Source organism: Silene latifolia, chromosome 2 (assembly GCF_048544455.1).
Source record: "Silene latifolia isolate original U9 population chromosome 2, ASM4854445v1, whole genome shotgun sequence".
Lineage (NCBI taxonomy): Eukaryota > Viridiplantae > Streptophyta > Magnoliopsida > Caryophyllales > Caryophyllaceae > Silene > Silene latifolia.
Window position 1 is genome coordinate 8,281,989 of NC_133527.1, and position 19,659 is coordinate 8,301,647.

At 38.5% G+C, this 19,659-nt stretch overlaps 1 protein-coding gene across 1 annotated transcript; it reads left to right on the forward strand.

Moving 5' to 3' along the window:
* Positions 1-16,367: 16,367 nt before the first annotated feature.
* On the forward strand, positions 16,368-19,042 carry LOC141633242 (uncharacterized). The gene is made up of 6 exons (XM_074445696.1): positions 16,368-16,450; positions 16,492-17,419; positions 17,517-17,552; positions 17,661-18,338; positions 18,748-18,873; positions 19,013-19,042. Exons 1-6 carry the CDS (start codon positions 16,368-16,370, stop codon positions 19,040-19,042), a joined length of 1,881 nt encoding a protein of 626 aa, XP_074301797.1.
* Positions 19,043-19,659: the final 617 nt, after the last annotated feature.

Here is a 19,659-nt window from a genome sequence, read left to right on the forward strand (position 1 = left end):
TCTTCTGCTTGCTTTTAGGTTGGCTATTGTCTTCCTGTTGCTTTTTGGTTTGATATTTACGTACATTTTTTATATATCCAGTGTTTAGGTCTTCTGCTAGGCTGGCTAGCTTTTTTGCAAAGGATTTGAAGGCTGGGGTGGCTAGGATTGCTGAACAGTCCAAGAGCCAGGAAACTAGTGGGAGTGACAAGACTTTGGATATCCTGATTTCTGATGTCCACCTCCTCAAGATCCGCCCGGGATAGTGTCACCGGAGGTCGTCCGGGCTCAAAAAAGAAAGAGAGAGGATGATATTCGGAAGAGGAGGAAGGAGGGAAACAGACCTATCCCGGCTCGGCCACTCGGGAGTGTAAGGCAAGTGACTGCTAGGATTGATGACATGGATCTTTGCCCGGGCACGTATAAACGAGTTTTACGCTAAAATGAGCGGTCGGCTCTTGTCTGCTAATACTCTTGAGTCATCTACCGGGGTGGTCTCTATTCGACTTCTCTTGTAACAAAGGTCACTGAACTCGCCTCCCGTGGCTAAGGAGGTTAGTTGTACAGGAATATTTTTAATTTGTTGATGTGTTTTTTGTTTTGTCTCGTATTAGGTTGATTGATTTTGTATATGTGTAGGGATTGGATGCGGGTTGGCTCGCTTGTCGGCTCGGGGACGCCCGGAGACGGGGTTTCTAGTTTGGAGGAAAAACTGGATAAACTTAACCGTGACCTGCACACATCCAGGGGTAATGAAGTAGTGCTCCAATCTCGATTTGGCAACTAAAGGAGTCAACCAGGGCTGCTATAGTTTGTGAGGTGGCTGCGAAAAATGCTGAGAAGGCTGTCAGGTTGGAGTTGGAGGCTGAGAAGCAGGCAATGCAGGATCAGTTGAGAAAGAATGAGGAGCTTGCTGCTGAAAAGGAGTTAGTGGAGGCAAGGTTGGCTGATGTTGCTTAGTATTTCTTCGGGAAAGGTCGGGTTGATGCTATGAGGGATCCAGAATCTGACCGGGCTGATTGGAATCCGGACCGAGATGAGGCGGCTACGGACGCTCGCATCCGATTTGGCCAACATGGGTCAAGAAGAAGAAGTGGATTCTCCTCCTTCCAAGGCAAAGTCTGGTGATCAGGAGATGGCGGATGGTTGTGAGTCGGTTACTGGCTCAAAGATAGTTTAGTTTTTTCTTTTGGGTTTTGGTCTATCCAGGGGGAATGTCCCTGGAATGAATTTTTAGAGTTTTAAGGAATTTTTTGGCCCATCCAGGGGGAATGTCCCTGGAATGGATGGTTATTAGGTGGGACCAGTATTTTGGGTGAATAAATATTTGGTCTTTGTTTTGTTTCTTTTTGCGTTTTGATAAGGTACTGATGTTGGACATGTCTTGGATCTCGCGATTGTTCGATCGATCAGGCGATTATTTGACTCGATCAAAGCGATTATTCGACGATCGAGGCCATTTAATGTGTTATGGGTGGGGTTGTTGCACATGCGGAGAGGGCTTACGTCCTTTGCACATGCGGAGGGCTTATGACCCATCTATGTCATACAGATTTAGGAATAGATTTTCCAGGTTTGTATGTTGAGCTCAGTATTTAAAGGCCTGTTTTGCAACTGAATTTTGGATATCAGTTGGATATTTGGTGGGGGTGGCCCCCAATCTTTGAGATTTGTTTTAACTAAGATGCAATATGTAAAACAAGTGTTGAAGATTTCGCTAAGTGAATATGAGAATATAAATAAGTATTTGGACATATAAATTGAAGAAATCATATACGGCATTTATTCATGTAATTGCAAGTATCATACATGTAGGTTCCAGGCAAGAAGTATTTGAAGTAAAAAGTTATACCTGGATTGTGCGATATATTCTATATGTGAAATAGTTTTAAATGTGTAATATTCCAGGCTCTTGGGATCATTTCGCCGTCCAGGGTTTGTAGTCTATAAGCTCCCTGGCCAGCTATTGAATCAATCAGATAGGGGCCTTCCCAGGTTGGGGCCAATTTGCCAGCATTCTTTTCTTTTGTGTTTTGGAATACTTTCCTGAGAACGAGATCTCCTACCCTGAATACCCTGGCTTTGACAGTCTTGTTGTAGCTTCTCGCAACTCTTTGCTGGTATGCTGCTAATCTGATGCTTGCTGCATCTCTTAGCTCCTCTGTTAAGTCCAGGCTATCCTCCATTAGAGGTATATTGTTTGTTGTTGTGTTTAGGCTACATCTGGCTGATGGAATGTCCACCTTAGCCGGAATTACTGCTTCACATCCATAGACCAAGGAATAGGGGTTTGGCGTGGATGTTTTAGGCGTGGTTCTGTCGGCCCCGGAGGACCAGGGGGAGTTCTTCACCCATCCGCCCTTTTTTTTTCTTTCCGATTTTTCTTTATGCGGTGATCACCACTTTATTACTTGGATTACTGCCTGACCGTTGGCTTTTGGATATCCTGGTGTGGATGTTACCAGTTGATGTTCCATTGAGCACGGAAGGTCACATTCTTTTTCCCACAAATTGTATGCCATTGTCGCATACTATTTCGGAGGGGATGCCATATCTACATATGATGTTATGTTTGATGAATGCTATGACATCCTTCTCCTTGACTTGCCTGTATGATTCAGCTTCTATCCACTTGGAAAAGTAATCAGTCATTGCTAACATGAAAACTTTCTGTCCGGGTGCTTGAGGTAGTTTTCCTACTATATCCATCCCCCATTTCATAAATGGCCAGGTGCGGATATGGAGTGTAGTTCCTCGATGGTGATGGATATATGGTCCGTGGATCGACGGGCTTTGCATTTAGAGCTAAAATCTAGGCGATCGGCTCTCAAGGTGGGCCAATAATATCCTGTTACGAGTATCTTGCTCGCCAGGCTTCTTCCACCTTTGTGATTTCCACAAGTATCCTTCATGGATTTCGATAATATCTGCTCGACTTCCCGTGGTTCCAGGCATCCGAGGTATGGTCCGACTGCGATTTCTTAAAAAGCACGTTGTCAATAATAGTATATGAAGCGACTTTTATTTTCGGTGCTCGGCATCTTGCTTATTTAAGGGAAGGATTCCCTGTTGTAGCCAGTCATAGTAAGGTTTCGTCCAAGAATTAGCAATGTAGATTGGGAAACTTTCATCTTGTTTATTTATTGCGGGTTCTAATAAATGCACAATGGGTATTTTGTCAAAATCAAGGGGACTAAAGTTGGACCCTAGGCCGGCTAAGGCATCGGCCTGGGTATTTAAGTCCCTGGAAATTTGGTCAATATTAAAGTTTTTAAATTTTGATTTTAGCATTTGAACAACATCTAGATAAAGCATCATTTTGGGGTCTTTTGCAGTATATATACCATTTACCTGGTTGGAGATGAGAAGGGAATCAGTGCGTACCTTTAAATTTTGCACACCAAGATCAATACATACCTTTAATCCGGCTATCAGGGCTTCATATTCTGCCTCATTGTTGGTGGCCTCAAATGCACAGCTTATAGCCTGTACTATTTTATCCCCCTGTGGTGATTTTAGTACTACTCCTAGGCCTGTGCCCCTTGTGTTGGCTGCTCCATCGACAAATAGGGTCCATTCTAGGTCTGTTTGGTCGCTGGTTAGTTTATTTACTTCTTTTATTAGGTCAGGTTCTAGGGTTGGACTAAAATCAGCCACAAAATCTGCTAGTGCTTGTGACTTAATTGCTGTCCTTGGTTCAAACGTTATATTGTATGTGCTTAGCCGGGGGTGACCATTTGCACATTCGTCCGGACAATTCTGGTCTCCTAAGTACAGACTTAATAGGAAGATTTGTTCTAACTATTATAGGGTGACTTTCAAAATATGGTCTTAATTTTGTGCAACTCATTATTAAAGCTAAAACATATTTTTCTAGTAGGCCATACCGATCTCCGTATCAATGCAGACTTTTACTTACGTAATAGACAGTCTTGTTGTCCGTCTGCTTCTTTGACCAGGATTGCACCGACAAAGAAGTGGACTGATCAATTATCTTGTCGGGGTTCATCTTTGACTGGTTTTGCCAGCAAGGGTGGAGAGGATAGGTATATTTTCAGGTCTTCAAAGGCAGCCTGATGATCAGGGGTCCATTGAAAGTCCTTGTTCTTCCTTAGCAGGTTATAAAATGATTTGCATCTTTCTGATGATCTTGAAATGAATCTATTCAGGGCTGCTATTCTTCCAGTCAGCTTTTGTATGTCTTTGACTGTCTTTGGTGGTTCTAGTTCCAGGATAGCTTTAATCTGCTCAGGGCTGGCTTCTATTCCTCTTTTTGTCACCATGTAGCCCAAGAATTTGCCTGCTGAGACTACGAAGTGGCATTTTTGTGGGTTGAGCTTCATATTGAATTTTTCCAATATTTGAAAGGCTACTTCCAGGTCTTTGACGTGGTCTTCTGCCTTTTTTGATTTGACTACCATGTCATCTATATAGACTTCCATGGTGTCCCCTATCTGATCTTTGAACATCATGTTGACTAGCCTTTGGTAGGTTGCACCTGCATTTTTCAATCCAAAGGGCATAGCAGTATAACAGTATATACCTCTTTCGGTGATGAAAGCTGTGCTTTCCTGGTCTGCTGGATGCATTTTTATCTGATTAAATCCGCTGGAGGCATCCATGAATGTCAACATTTCGTGGCCTGCAGTGGCATCTACCATTGCATCGATGTGTGGCGGGGAAATGGATCTTTTGGGCGGCTTTGTTCAAGTCGGTGTAGTCTACACGGACTCTCCATTTGCCGTTTTTCTTCGGACGACTACTACGTTTGCAAGCCAGTCAGGGTACATTACTTCCCTGATCATTCCCATGTCTAGTAGCTTGTCAACCTCTTGGTTGATGATTTCATTCCTCTCTGCAGCGAATTTTCTTCTCTTTTGCTGTACAGGCTTAAAGGATTTGTCAATATTCAGCTTATGAGTAATAACATCAGCATCTATACCAGTCATATCAAAATGTGACCAAGCAAAGCAAGACATTTTAGTTTTAAGAAAGCTGACCAGATTTGGTCTGATTGAGTCGGGTGCATCTGACCCTACAAGTACTTTCCTGTCAGGGAATTCTGGGTCTAATATGACTTCTCCTGTTTCCATCTGTGTTTGTGCTATGTATTCTTCCCTGACAGGTGACTTTAATTGCTATGCAAGGGACTTACCTGACTTTGAGGGTTTCAAAGCCTGAGTGTAACATTCCTGAGCAGTCCTTTGTTCTCCTCTGATGGTGGTTATCCCCCATTCTGTTGGAATTTTCACGCATTGATGGTATGTTGATGGGATTGCCTTGACATTGTGGATCCATGGTCTGCCCAGGATTACATTATACGAGGATAAGCAATCCATTACTCCAAATCTCTCATATGAAGCCACGCCCTCCACATAGGTAGGCAAGCTGATTTCTCCCAAGGTGTTTTTTGTTTCCCCACTGAATCCAACCAGGACGCTGGATTTCTTTATGATCTTGCCTTCGTCTATCTTCATAGCTTTAAGGACGTCAAGCATCACCAGGTTGATTGAGCTTCCTCCGTCTATCGAGATTCTTGATACTTTGGTCATTGCCGATTTGCATTGTGATTACCAGTGTCATGGTGTAGACTGATATTCCTTGCGGTCCGAGTCATCAAAGGTAATAGCAGGCAATGACTCGGGCCTGGAAGGAGGTTGAAGTCTGGATTCCCTGGATATTCTCTTGGGCAGAGCTGGTCGGACCACGATTTCGATCCTCCATTTATGAATTTGACTTCATAGATGGGAGGAGAAGGAGGAGGATCTCTGCCGCTTCCGGGTCTCTCTTATTTTGTCCTTCATCTTTATTCTTTGGTCTTGGATTATATCTTTCAAGTAGCCTTTCTTTAGAAGATATGCCACTTGTTTCCCGAGCTTTGTATGCATTCTTCTCGTGGTGTGTCCGATGTCCTGATGGAAGTCACACCATCTTGTTGGATCTTTCCTGGGGTTGTCGGATTTCTTTGGCCATCTGACTGTATCTCCCAAGTTTTCCAGGCGTTTGATTAATCCTGCAGTATTAATAGAGAAGTTATATTCAGGAATAGTTGGGAGGCTAGAGAGGTTACCTTTATGTTCTTGTGCCATATTGACTTCAGATCGTTCAGGCCTGGAATAGGGTGCTGATCTGGGATTGCCTCCTTTCTGGTAGGAGCTTTTCCTGTTAGTATGTCCATAGCCCTGCTTTCCTCCGGATGAGTTCGTCCTGAAGTTGAGGTCTTCTTCTAATCTGACATGTTCTAAGGCGATGGATTGAACAGTGGCAAAGGTTGGACATGCTTTCTTGGTCAGATCTGCATAAATGTCACTGTCAAGCAGGACTCCTTGTCTGAATGCTTCTACTGCTGTCTCTTCATCGCATCTGGGAATGGCCACCTTTTCTTTGACAAATCTGGCCAGGAATTCCTTGAGAGATTCCTCAGGAAGTTGCTTTATCCTGAACAGTTCTTTGGGTCTCTTGGCCATATCTCTCGCTACTCGCGAATTGTTGATTGAAGGCATTGATCAATTCTGCAAAATTCTTGATACTCCCATTTGGGAGATTGATGAACCATTGTAATGCTGCTCCGGTTAGGGTTGTACCAAAGCCTTTGCACATGCATACTTGCCTGAGTTCACTGGGTATTGAGGCAGCCAACATTTTTTGTTTGAATATGGCAACATGATTTTGCGAATCAGAGGTTCCATCATAAGTTCTCATGGATGGGACAGTAAATTTCTTGGGTAGATCAATCTTTGCAATTTCATCTGCAAAGGGTGAATCCGCAAAGCTGTCAATTTCTACTTCACCACGAGTCTGTACTCCGGGTATATTTTCTATTTTGTTGTGGAGTTTTTGGATTTCCTGAAGCATAGCCATCATTATTGCGGCTTCAGTTTTGTTTGTCTCATCATTGGGAATGGTTGGAGTGCCGGATAATGTATCCTTCTCCGGGGTTCCAAAATTAGAGAAGTCTATGTTTTTGATGATGGATGAGAATGGGGTTCCTGGTTCGAATCGGTCTTGGAGCCCGAAGCCCGATTTTCCAATTTCTTCTTCGAGGCTAGACTCGATTCCTTCACCTATTGGTTTCTGCTCACTGAGCTTTCTCTTGGATTGTTTCCAATTCCTTGATTTTGGCCAGAGCAGCCGCTAATTGTTGTTCAGCGGTGAGTTCCACCATTTTTGTGTGTGAATATTAAATGAAAGATAATAAGGAGAATTTTATTGGTTGAAGAACTAGATGCCCCACGGTGGGCGCCAATTGTTTTAGAAGGATTTTCCTGAAAGGATCCGGCTTGGTTATATAGTGATCAGGGTATCTAGTTCTATAAGATTAGAATGGTATGAACAAATAACAAAGAAAGAAATAAGTATAAGGAATAACGTTTTTATTGTATTGATCAGCTGGGCACAATATTGTACGTATATTTGTATGTTCAAGAGTGAAAAAAGATAAAGTATAGATCAATTAATTAATCACCCCCTTTACAATTGTTAAATTCTACTATTTATAGTCCTACAAATGATCTCCCCAACGTTACAATGAGTAACGTTATAATGAGCGACTTCCTCCCTAATTGTAGGAGTCATTGCTTAAATAATAGGGCATGCTTCCTATTAGCTCGCTTGACCCGTTCTCAACTCAACCAATCCTTAGCTTTTTCTCTTCTTTCCGTCCAGATTCATAGATTAAATAGTTTTAGGTTTGGACTTGGTCTTCCTTGAGAATAGGGCACGGTTATTTGGCTTATACAATCGTATTTCTTGTCCATCTTCTTAATCCACTGTTTTAGTAATCCGCCAAGCTATGATATACTGACTAAAAGGTTTCTCTTCCAGGATTTAGTAGTCTTCTTGCCATAATATTCTTCAGCAGCTAGATAGTAGTTAGTCTTGTCCGGTCTTCGTCTCAATCAATCAGCTTTGTTGAGTCGGGCCAGGTTATGGTCAGACCAGGCTAAACTGGGCCTAACATTATCACAGACATTTTTCTCAATGTGCATGAAATCGAGGCAATGCCTGACCTCCAGGTCAGGCCAATATGGAAGTTTATCAAAAAATATGGATCTTTTCTTATACCCACGAGTAGACAATTTAGAGCCGCTCTTCTTCCCATAATCTATCTCAATATGCTTTACTTTCTGATAAACTTCATGCCCACTCAAAATTCTAGGAGGTTGACGAAGTTCTTGTCTTCCATTGAATGCTTTATGCATCTTGCGATAACAATGGTCATGATACAAGAACCTCCTATTTCCCATATACACAGACTTACGAGAAGACTTCGAGTATTCAGACTCGATATCCTCTCCACACAATGGACAAGCCTCTTTCCCATGAACTGTGTGCCCAGAAAGGTCGTCATAAGCCGGATAGTCAGATATTGTACACAATAACATCGCTCTCAAATTGAAAGTTTCGTTCTTATATGCATCAAATACTTCTATCCCACTATCCCACAACAATCGCAAATCATCTAGAAGAGTTTCCAAATATACATCTATATCATTTCCAGGTTGTTTAGGGCCGGAAATTAACAACGACAACATCAAATACTTTCTTTTCATGCACACATATGAAGGTAAGTTATAAATAGCCAAAACTACTGGCCAAGTACTATGTTGGCTACTCATGTTTCCGTGTGGGTTCATTCCATCAGTGGACAGCGCTAGACGTAAGTTTCTAGGTTCATTGCCGAACTCGGGATACTTAGCGTCGAACGATTTCCATTGCATACCATCTGCCGGGTGTCTTAGCTTTCCATCATTTATTCTTCCTGTTTCATGCCAAGTTAACATTTTTGAATCATCGGGATTCGCATAAATCCTTATGACTCTTGGTATCAATGGAAAATACCACAACACCTTAGCTGGGATCCCTTCCTTATCCTTATAACGCCACTCCAAACATTTAGGGCAATTGGTTAAGTTTTGATATAATTTCCGATACAATATGCAATCATTTGGACATGCATGTATTTTCTCATATTTCATACCCACTCCTCTTATTAGTTTTTTCGCCTCATATGTCTTAACAGGTAGAACATTACCATCAGGAAGCAACTCCTTTATCAAGGCTAAAAAACTAGTGAAACACGTGTCACTCACCCCATTTGCACCCTTTATATTATACAACTTCACCACAGCCGACATTTTTGTGAACTTACAACCAGGATACAGAGGTGCTTCAGACTCACACAACTTCTCATACATGTTGTTAAGGTCATCCCAATTACTAGTGTCATCACCTACATCTTCAAAAGCAATCGACTCATCATCATTCTCTTCATTATCTATAGACCCAACATTCAACTTCTCTACTTCCAACTCTTCCAACTCAAAAAACTCGGCAAACTCAGGATCATCAGTTAGCCTTTCGTGTACCTCAACATCATCTTCTTCAGAGTTATTCTCTTCCTCTTAATGATTCCCCATGAAAAATCCAACGTGTATAGGATCGACTAAATCTCCACTTTTCTAGGTGTATTTTAACGTCCGGAAAAGCCATATAGCTAATATTACCACATCTTTCACAAGGACATGCAATACTAGAAGAACCTTTCAAATTGTTCGAAACGAATTCATAAAATTCATCTAAACCATCCTTGTAGGTGCGGTCACTCATATTTGCATCAATCATCCAAGTTCGAGTCATTATTCTACATTCGTAATAATAGGCAACTAATTCAGAAAATACAATAATAGGCAAACAAATAAACGAAATTCAGGAAAGCAATTAAGCTAAATTATCAACAAATTAGATAATAACCCAAAAAATCTTATATCTATAAGCGTTGCTAAGAAACATATATATACCTGATTGATAAACACGATGAGGGAGAGAAGACGGTGACAACAGTGACGGAGATGAAGACAGAGAGACGATCAGGGAGGAATGGAGGATGATATAGTAGCAGTATTAGCTTGTGTTTGTGTTTTGTAGCGTATAGCAGAATAAAGCAATCTGTTGTTTTTAAGATTTTCATAACATTAATAACAACGGTTATTGAGTCTACAACCGTTGTTAAAAAGTATTAAAAACGGGTTCTAATATAACCGTTGTGATTACTTTTCACTAATTTTGCGCCAAATTATTAACAACGGTTAAAATGTATTACAGGTTCAACCGTTGTTATTAGTTTTTATATTAACAACGGTTTTTCAAGTATGACCCGTTGTTAAAACCAATAACAATGGTTAACAACACAGAACCGTTGTAATTAAGTTTGGTAAAATTCGCGGCATCAATTCTACAACGTGTTTTGATGATTTTCGTGAATAAGCGTTGTTAAAGGGCCGTTGTAGTTGCCTGTATTTGTAGTAGTGTAAGTAGACAACAACGTCTCGTGAATTTCACGGGCATCAAAACTAGTTAAGTTTCAAAACTTTTGTATTGTTGATTTTATATCAATAATATTATTGTATTTGGTACATATTTCTTAATCATCGTACCTATTTTATCGTAAATTGTAACCATTTTATTAATGCATTATTCTGTATGTTTTAATTATTCTATTGTTTTTTTTAACATTTTATAAATTAGCTTGTATTACGTCTCTCAATAAACTTATTAAGAGACCGTCTCTCTATATATTTACTGCTTAAGTTTTCAGGGGTATTTATTTAGTAATACTCAAATTTTGTATAGTAATAATGTGGTGAAAATATTATTATTTTGCCTTTAAATTTATGTACTTCTACTAACACTATTTCCTTCATCTCTATCATATTTAATTTAACTCAATATTATAATATTTTAATCCAAAATATTATTGTAAAATACTATATTTTGGCAAGTTATTAGCTTAAATCTTTAAATACAATCATATATTTTACTTTTATATGTTTTTTCCCCAATAAATACCTAATATCTGAGCTCGTCCACACCAAGGGCGTGCTTGGTAAACAGCATATTGAAATAGTCGATTAGGGTCGAATATACTATTTTACAATATGTTGTTCCACCAGCATATTCTATCATTAGATTGGAAAAAAAATATATTCACCCTTTTACCTCTTAAAAAATATTAACCCTACTTTCATTCATTCTAGAGTCCCTCATACATTCTCCTCTCTGAAAAAGGTACGTTCTTATTTTTTTCCTCTTATTTTCAATTCTTCTATGTACTGCATGCGACTTGGATCTATTATTTACATATGTTTTGCCTGGATGGGAAGGTTCGGCACATGACTCTTGTATATTTCTCGATGCAGTTGGTAATCCGAGTGTAAAATTTTCTTACCCACCACAAGGTAAATACTTTGATTTTATTAAAATTGTTTTTTTTCCACTCAAAACAATTTAAAGTTGATAATTATTAACATTTCAATTTCTTGTATTAGGCAAATATTATTTGGCTGATAAAGGTTATCCAGAAAGAGTAGGATACTTGACATCGTACCCAAAAGTAAAGTATCATGAAAATTTCCTTACCCACCACAAGGTAAATACTTTGATTTTATTAAAATTGTTTTTTTTTTCAGTCAAAACAATTTAAAGTTGATAATTATTAACATTTCAATTTCTTGTATTAGGCAAATATTATTTGGCTGATAAAGATTATCCAGAAAGAGTAGGGTACTTGACATCGTACCCAAAAGTAAAGTATCATGAAAATGAGTTTAGAGGAGCTTATTCGAGGGGTTCTAAGGAAATTTTTAACATGGCTTATTCTTCATTAAGATATTGTATTGAGAGGGCATTTGGAGTTTTCAAAGCGCGATGGAAAATCTTAGGAAAGATGCCTCAGTGCTCCCTACAAGATCAAAATAGGATTATTTGTGAAACTTTTTACATTACATAATTATATAAGAAGAAACACCATTAGAGATGAAACTTTTAGAATTATTGAGGAACACCCATATTTTATATCTCTAGGTGTATTGACGTGCCTAATCATTGCTCGCAACCTGCAGCTAGAGTTGAGCGAAAATTATCCGATCCGATTTTTTTTCCAAATCCGATCCGAATTCCGAAAAAAATAATCCAAATATATGGATACCATTTAAATTGGATATCCGATCCGTTTTTTTCCGAATAAACTGGATCGGATGTGGATTGTGATTTTGTAAAAACCGGATATCCGAATCCGATCAGAATTTTAAAAATTTATATAAAAAAAAAAAAAAAGGAAAACTTTATGTTTAGTTTATGCGGTTTTTAGACTAGTTTTGAAATTTCTAATAAAGACTTGTAATTTATGCAACTAAGACTTGTAATTTATGCGATCAAGACTTGTAATTTATAGAATCAAGACTTGTAATTTATGCGAGAAGACGTTACATTTTTTAGTGTTTTGAAAAATGCGAAATGGACTGAAATTGCCTTTAGTTTTAGTCTGCCAATAGCACAATACCATTGGCTTCGGTGAAACTTTTACTGTATATTTAAATCCGGATCGAATCCGGTTTCCAAAATCTGGATTTCTGAATTTTTGGATTCCAGATTTTCGGATATCCGAATTATTCGGATCGGATGTGGATCAATAAAAATGATAATTTTAAATTCGGATATCCGATCCGGTTTTGAAATCCGGATCGAATATCCAGTTTTGCTCAGCCCTACCTGCAGGCTGCAGCCGAGTCTTCGGGAACTAAAGAAATGTCAACTATTTGCGATAACATTACTTCTAACTTGATGGCTAGTAGAAGAAATCGACGTCATTAGTTATTAATTAAATTGTTTGTGTGATGTATGCTGGCAAATATTAGTCAGTAAATTATCCATGTTCTTTTTTGTCATTTTACAATGGATTGAGATAATCTACTAGTTTGAATATGCTAGTCAAATTAGTCAACAAATTCTACTAATTTTAATCTGTTTTTACAATCTGCTTCTACCAATATCAATCCGCTGTTTACCAAACAGGACCCAAAACATTTGACATTTTTGTTCTTTTGCCCAATAAACCGACGATTTCCATAAAGGAAAGGATTAGATTTGACAAAAACATGACTTAACCCTAATTATTCTTATTTCCTCCTTTAATCATAGAACCTTCAACAACCCTAAGAGCTTACTTTCTCCTTGTTACAGTATTAATCTAGCTCCTTCAACCAAATCCCTTTTCCTCCACTTTAACCACAAATAATCTCTGTTTTTTTAAAGGCTGAAATAAATGAAGTTGAAGTAAAAGTTAATTTTGTAAAATAATAAGCTGAACAGAACTGACTAAACAAAATTGAATAGAGTTGGACTAAGCTAAAATAAGTTAAAATTAAACAAAAAAAAACATGACAATTGACATAGTTGTACCATCTTTCTTTCAGTTACTGTTCCATTACCATCGTAACTTCTTAATCCAACCAATTTATCTCTCGTCATTCTTTCTAAATTCTAACACTTAGCCACCGTTTATTCATGCCTCTCTATTTTCTTCTCCACAATCCCATTCCTAAAAGAAAATTCTCCCCTCACACACACACATGATTCACTAAATTTCTTTTATACTGCCATTTTCAGTTTAATGATAGCTTAATTGTGGTAATAGGATACTGACATTATTGACTGGAAGGAGTTGTTAATGATTGCGGATATAGTGAATTGAGGGTGTAAGGAGGGAGGTTATAATTACAAGGTAGGATATAATTTTGTGATAGTAAGAAAGAGGAATCCTCGCAAGGGTGGAGTTTAGGGGTTAAAAACTTGGATGGAATTCCCAGGAGATCCAGGTTCAAGCCTCCTAAAGTGCAATTTTGTGGAGTATTTATGGCCTGAGTTCATGCCTAATAGACTTCGAGTCTGTCACTCTCAGGTGGCTTACTTGGTTTACGGAGTTTGCTATCTCGTATACCCGAGGGTTTGAGTTTGTCACTCTCAGGTGGCTTACCTGGTTTACGGAGTTTGCTATCTCGTATACCCGAGGGTTTACCTAGTGCGCACAAAAGATAGTGGTTGCGGGTTCCCTCGTCACCGAAAAAAAAAAAGAGGGATGATATTAAATACTCTATCCGTTCAGTCATTTGTTTGCCTGTTATATTTTTGGGTGTATCTGTTTACATTTGGTTACTGAAAATATTTTTTCTTAGTAATTTGATCATCCATTTATATTAATTAGTGTTCACTTGTTATTTATTAACAAGAACCACGGTTCTCTCTCTCTCAAAAAAAAACTCTCTCTAAAAAACTCTAGCCTCCATCAAATTAGACAAGGGGCTTCCATCGATTATCAATCGATCGATGGTAAGCCCCAAAATTGTTTCAAATTTTAATCAATAGTATGCATATCTATCTTCTTTTCAATAAAAGTCTCCCTTTTGGTGAGAATCGTTTTTCCGTCCCTTATTTCAGGGGTTTTCCATTTATTCGTGGGTTTAGTTTCTTCAGTAATATAGTCAAGAGTAGTTCGTTGGTGGTCTGCAGCGTGTTCTTTCAAAGGGTAAAAGTGATTTGTCAACGATCTTTGGAACCAGTCAGAGGTAAATTTTATCTCATAAATCAAACGAAGGATCCCCTCAAAAGCTACATGAAGATAGCGATAATAGGACGAGCCGAATTGTCAGATGCTGTTTTGAGATCCCTAGTTTTTAAGAAAAATATTTTTTTTTGGTTTCCATTAGATTTGTTTTCGATTATACTTATTCTTTGTAAGTGTCGTATGACGTTCTATTAATGAATTGTTCTTTTCTTTCAAAAAAAAAAAAAAAAAAAGACAAGAACCACGGTTAATCTTTTGGTCTCTTTTCTTTATCTTTATGCAAAATGAATTTAACAATTGATCGCAATTGATCGGGACTAAGGGGTAATATTAGGGAAATGATATTAAGGAAGTCAAAAAGGAAATAAATACTTATTACATGCATTAATTACATGGATTCATGTGTATTTTATTCTCTAATTTTTAAATTAATATCAAATTTAAAAGAGTATTAAATACTTAAGGGTTTTTTGATAAAAATAATCCAACCTATTGCTGACCTGCTCAAATTAATCCAAGCTAAACATAATCCCAAATTAATCTAACAATTTCCTTAATTTAACTTTTATTGACTTAATTAAAGGGCAACCTGTTTAACAGGTCACCCTTGAACTGAGTTCATTACAAATCACCAGTTTCTCTTTAATCTTTCATCTTCCTTCATACTCCACCATTCACTGTCTTCATCATCTACCCTTTTTCATCATCATCCGTCACTTTCCTTCATCATCCTTCAATTTTTCCATCGTCTTTCTCACTTATCTTCATCGCCATTGTTACAATGTCAATGAATAAGGTAAATTTCAATTTACAGATTTAATTTTTTCAATTCATATTGTATATTCTCTAGTATTAATTCGTCAATTAGTTTTGATTTGGAGTGAATTTGATTATATATATTTGCTATATTTGTTATTTTTGTTAATTAGAGACCGACAATTAAATTGTTATGCTTTCCTTCTTTTACCCTAATTATTTCATCATTTTTATTGAATAATTGTCATCTCATTTGTTTAGGGTAATATGTGGGAAAGTGTTACCTTGAAAATGTGGTATGGAGGGTCTTTTACCAGAAATGAATTAGGGTTTGTTTATACGGGTACATTATATAGGACTACTTCTGTTGAGTGTGATGAATTCTGTTGGTTTACTTTATTGGAGGAGTGTGAGAAATGTGGGTCATTCAAGAGAAATGTTGATGCCATCTTCTTCATGAATCCTGGTGTTGGGTTGGAAAGAGTGATAGATGACAGTGGTGCCCAGGTTATGTGTAACCTTGATGTGAAAGAGAGAGTAGTTGAGTGCTTTATTGTGTTTGCTGGTGATGTTGCACATTTAATGCATTTGATAAACTTTGGTGAGGGTAATGGGTCAACAATTGTCAAAAGCTCTAGGAAGTTGACTCCTAGAAGAAAAGCAGACAGTAGAAAACAAACCCAAAAGATTCTTCCCCAAAAGCAGGGACCACTACCAAGTGAACCAATTAATTATTCAATCAATACTACTACAAAAGAAAAGAAAAAAAATGCCTCTCACAGCACTACCACACAAACCCTAAAAGAATCATCTCCTAAAGCCACTGAACATGAGAGCCAAGTTACCACAGTTGACCAAATAACATCAAAAAAAGCTGTCCAAACAACCTCACCAAATAACCTCAATCACACCACTGTTGAATCATCTTATGATGTTAATGATATAAGAGTTGCAGATCTATTTGAGGAATATGAGGAACAGGCAGACTTGGCATGTTTGAATGCTAATGATGAAGAATGGGAGGATTTAAGTGAGGGAGAGGACCCTGGTTATAACCCTGATGATGAGTCTTTAAGTGATAATGAAGATAGTGAGGTAGAGTTAGTGGATGAGGCAGAAATTGAGACTGAGGATCTGAATGAAGAGAATTTTATTGAAGAACAATATGAGTTAGATGGGTTGTCAGGGGATGAGGAGACTAAAGCAGCAAGGCAGAAAGTGAGGGAATGAAATGCAAAAGCTCTTGAAACAGCAAAACAACTTCAACTACAAGCCTCTTCAACACAATTGCCTGGTCAAGAAACTGATTGCACTGTTGTTGAAGAAGTGAATGGAAATTTGAGTGATTATGACAGGAGTGGGGATGATATAGATACCCCTTGTGAGAGTGATGAGGACCTTATACCTGGTAAGAGGAGGAGATCTTCAGTCCCAGAAGTTAATGAAAAAACAGATTTCTCAAAGTTCAAATGGTCAGTAGGGATTAGATTTCCTACAAGAGAGGTTTTTAGGGATTGTGTGGCAAGGTATGCCATAACACAGGGTAGAAATCTGACATTTGTGGTCAGTGATAAGAATAGAGGTAGAAGACTTGGTGTGAGGTGTAAACAAGGCTGCCCATTCAAGTTATATGGTAGTTGGGACAATAAATTGGCTTGTTTTATGGTGAAGACTGTCAAAGCAGCACATAACTGTCAGAGGACCATGGAGAGCAATACACAGTTGAAGTCAAGCTGGGTTGCCAAGCAATTACTTGAAGTTTTCAAAGCAAGACCTCACTGGCCTGCTGCTGATATAATAGACACAGTTAGGAGGGCATATAAGGTCATAATTAAGAAAGACTTTGCATACAAGGTTAAGTACACTGCTCATAAGCTTTTGCATGGGTCTATGAGAGACCACTATAGCAAAGTTGGAAGTTATTTAAAGGCTCTTGAGCAAGAGTATCCTAGGAGTGTCTTCACTTTGAAAACAAACCCTAATGTCATAAGTTCAGTACCAGTTTTCCATAGACTATTTATCTGTTTTGAGGCACTGAAACAAGGTTGGGTTGAAGGATGTAGGAAGATTTTGTGTGTAGATGCTTGTTTCTTGAAGACATTTCTTGGGGGTCAGTTGATAAGTGCAGTGGGCAGGGATGGTAATGATCAGATGTTCCCATTAGCATGGGGGGTTGTGGAAGGGGAGAACAATGAGAGTTATGAGTGGTTCTTCAAAGAGTTGAAGAATGCAGTGGGAGAAGAAGATGGTGCTGGTTGGACCATCATTTCTGATGAACATCAGGTACTTAAATGCTCTTTATTAACTTATGCTTTATTAAGTTATTCTTTATTAAGTTATTCTTGTTTCTTGATTCTTAAATGCTCTTTATTAACTGTAGAGTATCATTACAATGGTGGCAAAAGAGTTTCCAAAGGCAGAACACAGGAGATATGCCAGACACATCTTTGCTAATTGGCACAAATCTTACAAGGGAGAGGAGATGAAGATGTTGTTTTGAAACTGTGCCAAAGCCTATAATCAGGCTGATTTTGATGAAGCAATAGCAGCATTGAGAGAAGTAGATCCAAGAGCAGCAGAATCATTCCTAGCATGTAATCCTACCCTTTTTTGCAGAGCCTTCATCAGCACAAGCACAACAAATGATGTGATTGTGAACAACATGGCTGAGACCTTCAACGCTTTTATCATTAATGCTAGATCAAAGCATTTGCTATACATGCTTGAGGATATTAGGACTATGTTGATGCAAAGATTGGTGAAGAAAAGAATGGAGATGGAGGCATCAACATCAATAATATGCCCTAATATTCAGGCAAAGCTAGAGAAAGAGAAAGAAAAGGCTGCATATTGCACACCTCTGTTGTCAAATGTAAATCAGTACCAGGTAAAGGATGGTCTAGATGAAGTAAAAGTAGACCTGGCAAAGAGAACCTGTACATGCAGGAAATGGGATGCCACTGGAATCCCTTGCTACCATGTTGTGGCTGTCATATTTGACATCCATGCATTGGCAGAGGATTATGTACACCCCATGTATAGGAGGGAAGCTTACCTTAGATCATACCACTACTCCATAGCTCCATGTCCTGGAGAAAGACACTGGCCAAAAGTTGAGCGACCTATGATCCCTCCACCTATCAAGATTGGACTGGCACCCGGAGGAAGAGAAGAAGAGATCCACATGAGGATCCAAAAAGGAGTGGAAAACTAACCAGACATGGGCTTGAGATGACATGTTCTATTTGCAAATCAAAAGCTCACAACAAGAGGAAATGTCCTCAAAAAGACCAAGTTCTTCCACCACCACCTAAAAGAGGAAGAGGCAGACCTAGGCTTACTAATGTGGGAAATAGAGAAGAACAAGCCTCAACCTCCCAGCTCCATCATGATGTAACGCACAACCCAAAGAGGGACGAAAAAGGGTGGACGGGTAATTAGAGGAGGTAGGGGTGCTGCAAGAGGGGATAACAGAGGAGGTGGAACAAGAGGTAGAAGAGGCAGAGGTGGTTGGAGAGGCAGTGGTGGAATGGTAAGGTTATTCTGAAGTTATTTTGTTTATGCTATTGTTATAGTGTACACCAATATTGATGCTACTGTTTCACTTGCAGGCACCTCAAGGCCTTGGTGTCCTTATTGATGATCATGGATATGCTTTCACAAATCTGCCAGGAAGTCAGAGGGGACCAAGAAGCATTTTGTCACCAGTTGGATCAACCAGTCACCCTTCCACCCAAGTTTCAACAAACCTACAGCCAACATAGGAGCCACTCTTGCTCTTGATGTTGTTATTTTGAAGCAGGAGCCATTTTGAAGTGCAATCAGAGTGTTTGAATGTTTAGTTTGAATGACTGTTGTTGTCGTTATGAATTGCAGGCACTTGCAGTATTTTATGGTTTATTTTGATTAACTTAGCTATGTCTTTCAATATTGTCAAACTTATAATGTTATGTAATGGCAAATTTGGATAAACAGTGACTGTTTTAAATGGTAATCTCATGGCAAATTTGGAACAAATGCTCAGTTTATTGCAATTTCTCATATAAATCAAGCACTTTCTACATAGCATTCTCCAATACTTCATTACATTTGCTGGGATTACATATGTTCTATCAACCAACACAAAGCAAAGAAAACCCAGGAACATATCAAACACCTCATAGCTAATTTCTCGCCACTACAATGTTTCCTTACTTCATGCCTTAATTCCATCAACTCTCCCTTCAATTTTTTATTCTTCATCTTCAGTGTACTGATTTTCTCTTCATACAAATTCTTGTCCATTGAATTCATTCGTATATCCATCTCCTCTTCAAATACAAAAAACACACAACCTTGCTACACAGACCAAATACAGAGAAATCACCATCAAAATTATTATGTGTTATTGTTGTGTATAAATCTAATAATCAAATCAGGAAAAAAAAAATTCAGAAACTTACAAGCCACAAAGAACACCCGTAAAACATTTTTCCAACATTAGCCCCATTATTCACGCGCTTCAAAACCGCTGGTAATTGGTG

Bases quoted from the DNA above. Each gene is read 5' to 3' on its own strand.
- LOC141633242 (XM_074445696.1), top strand. From the start codon at position 16,368: ATGCAAAAGCTCTTGAAACAGCAAAACAACTTCAACTACAAGCCTCTT. The intron at 16,451-16,491 runs GTTGTTGAAGAA...TGATTATGACAG, and splicing joins GTCAAGAAACTGATTGCACT to GAGTGGGGATGATATAGATA. The intron at 18,339-18,747 runs GTGGAAAACTAA...TTTCACTTGCAG, and splicing joins ACATGAGGATCCAAAAAGGA to GCACCTCAAGGCCTTGGTGT.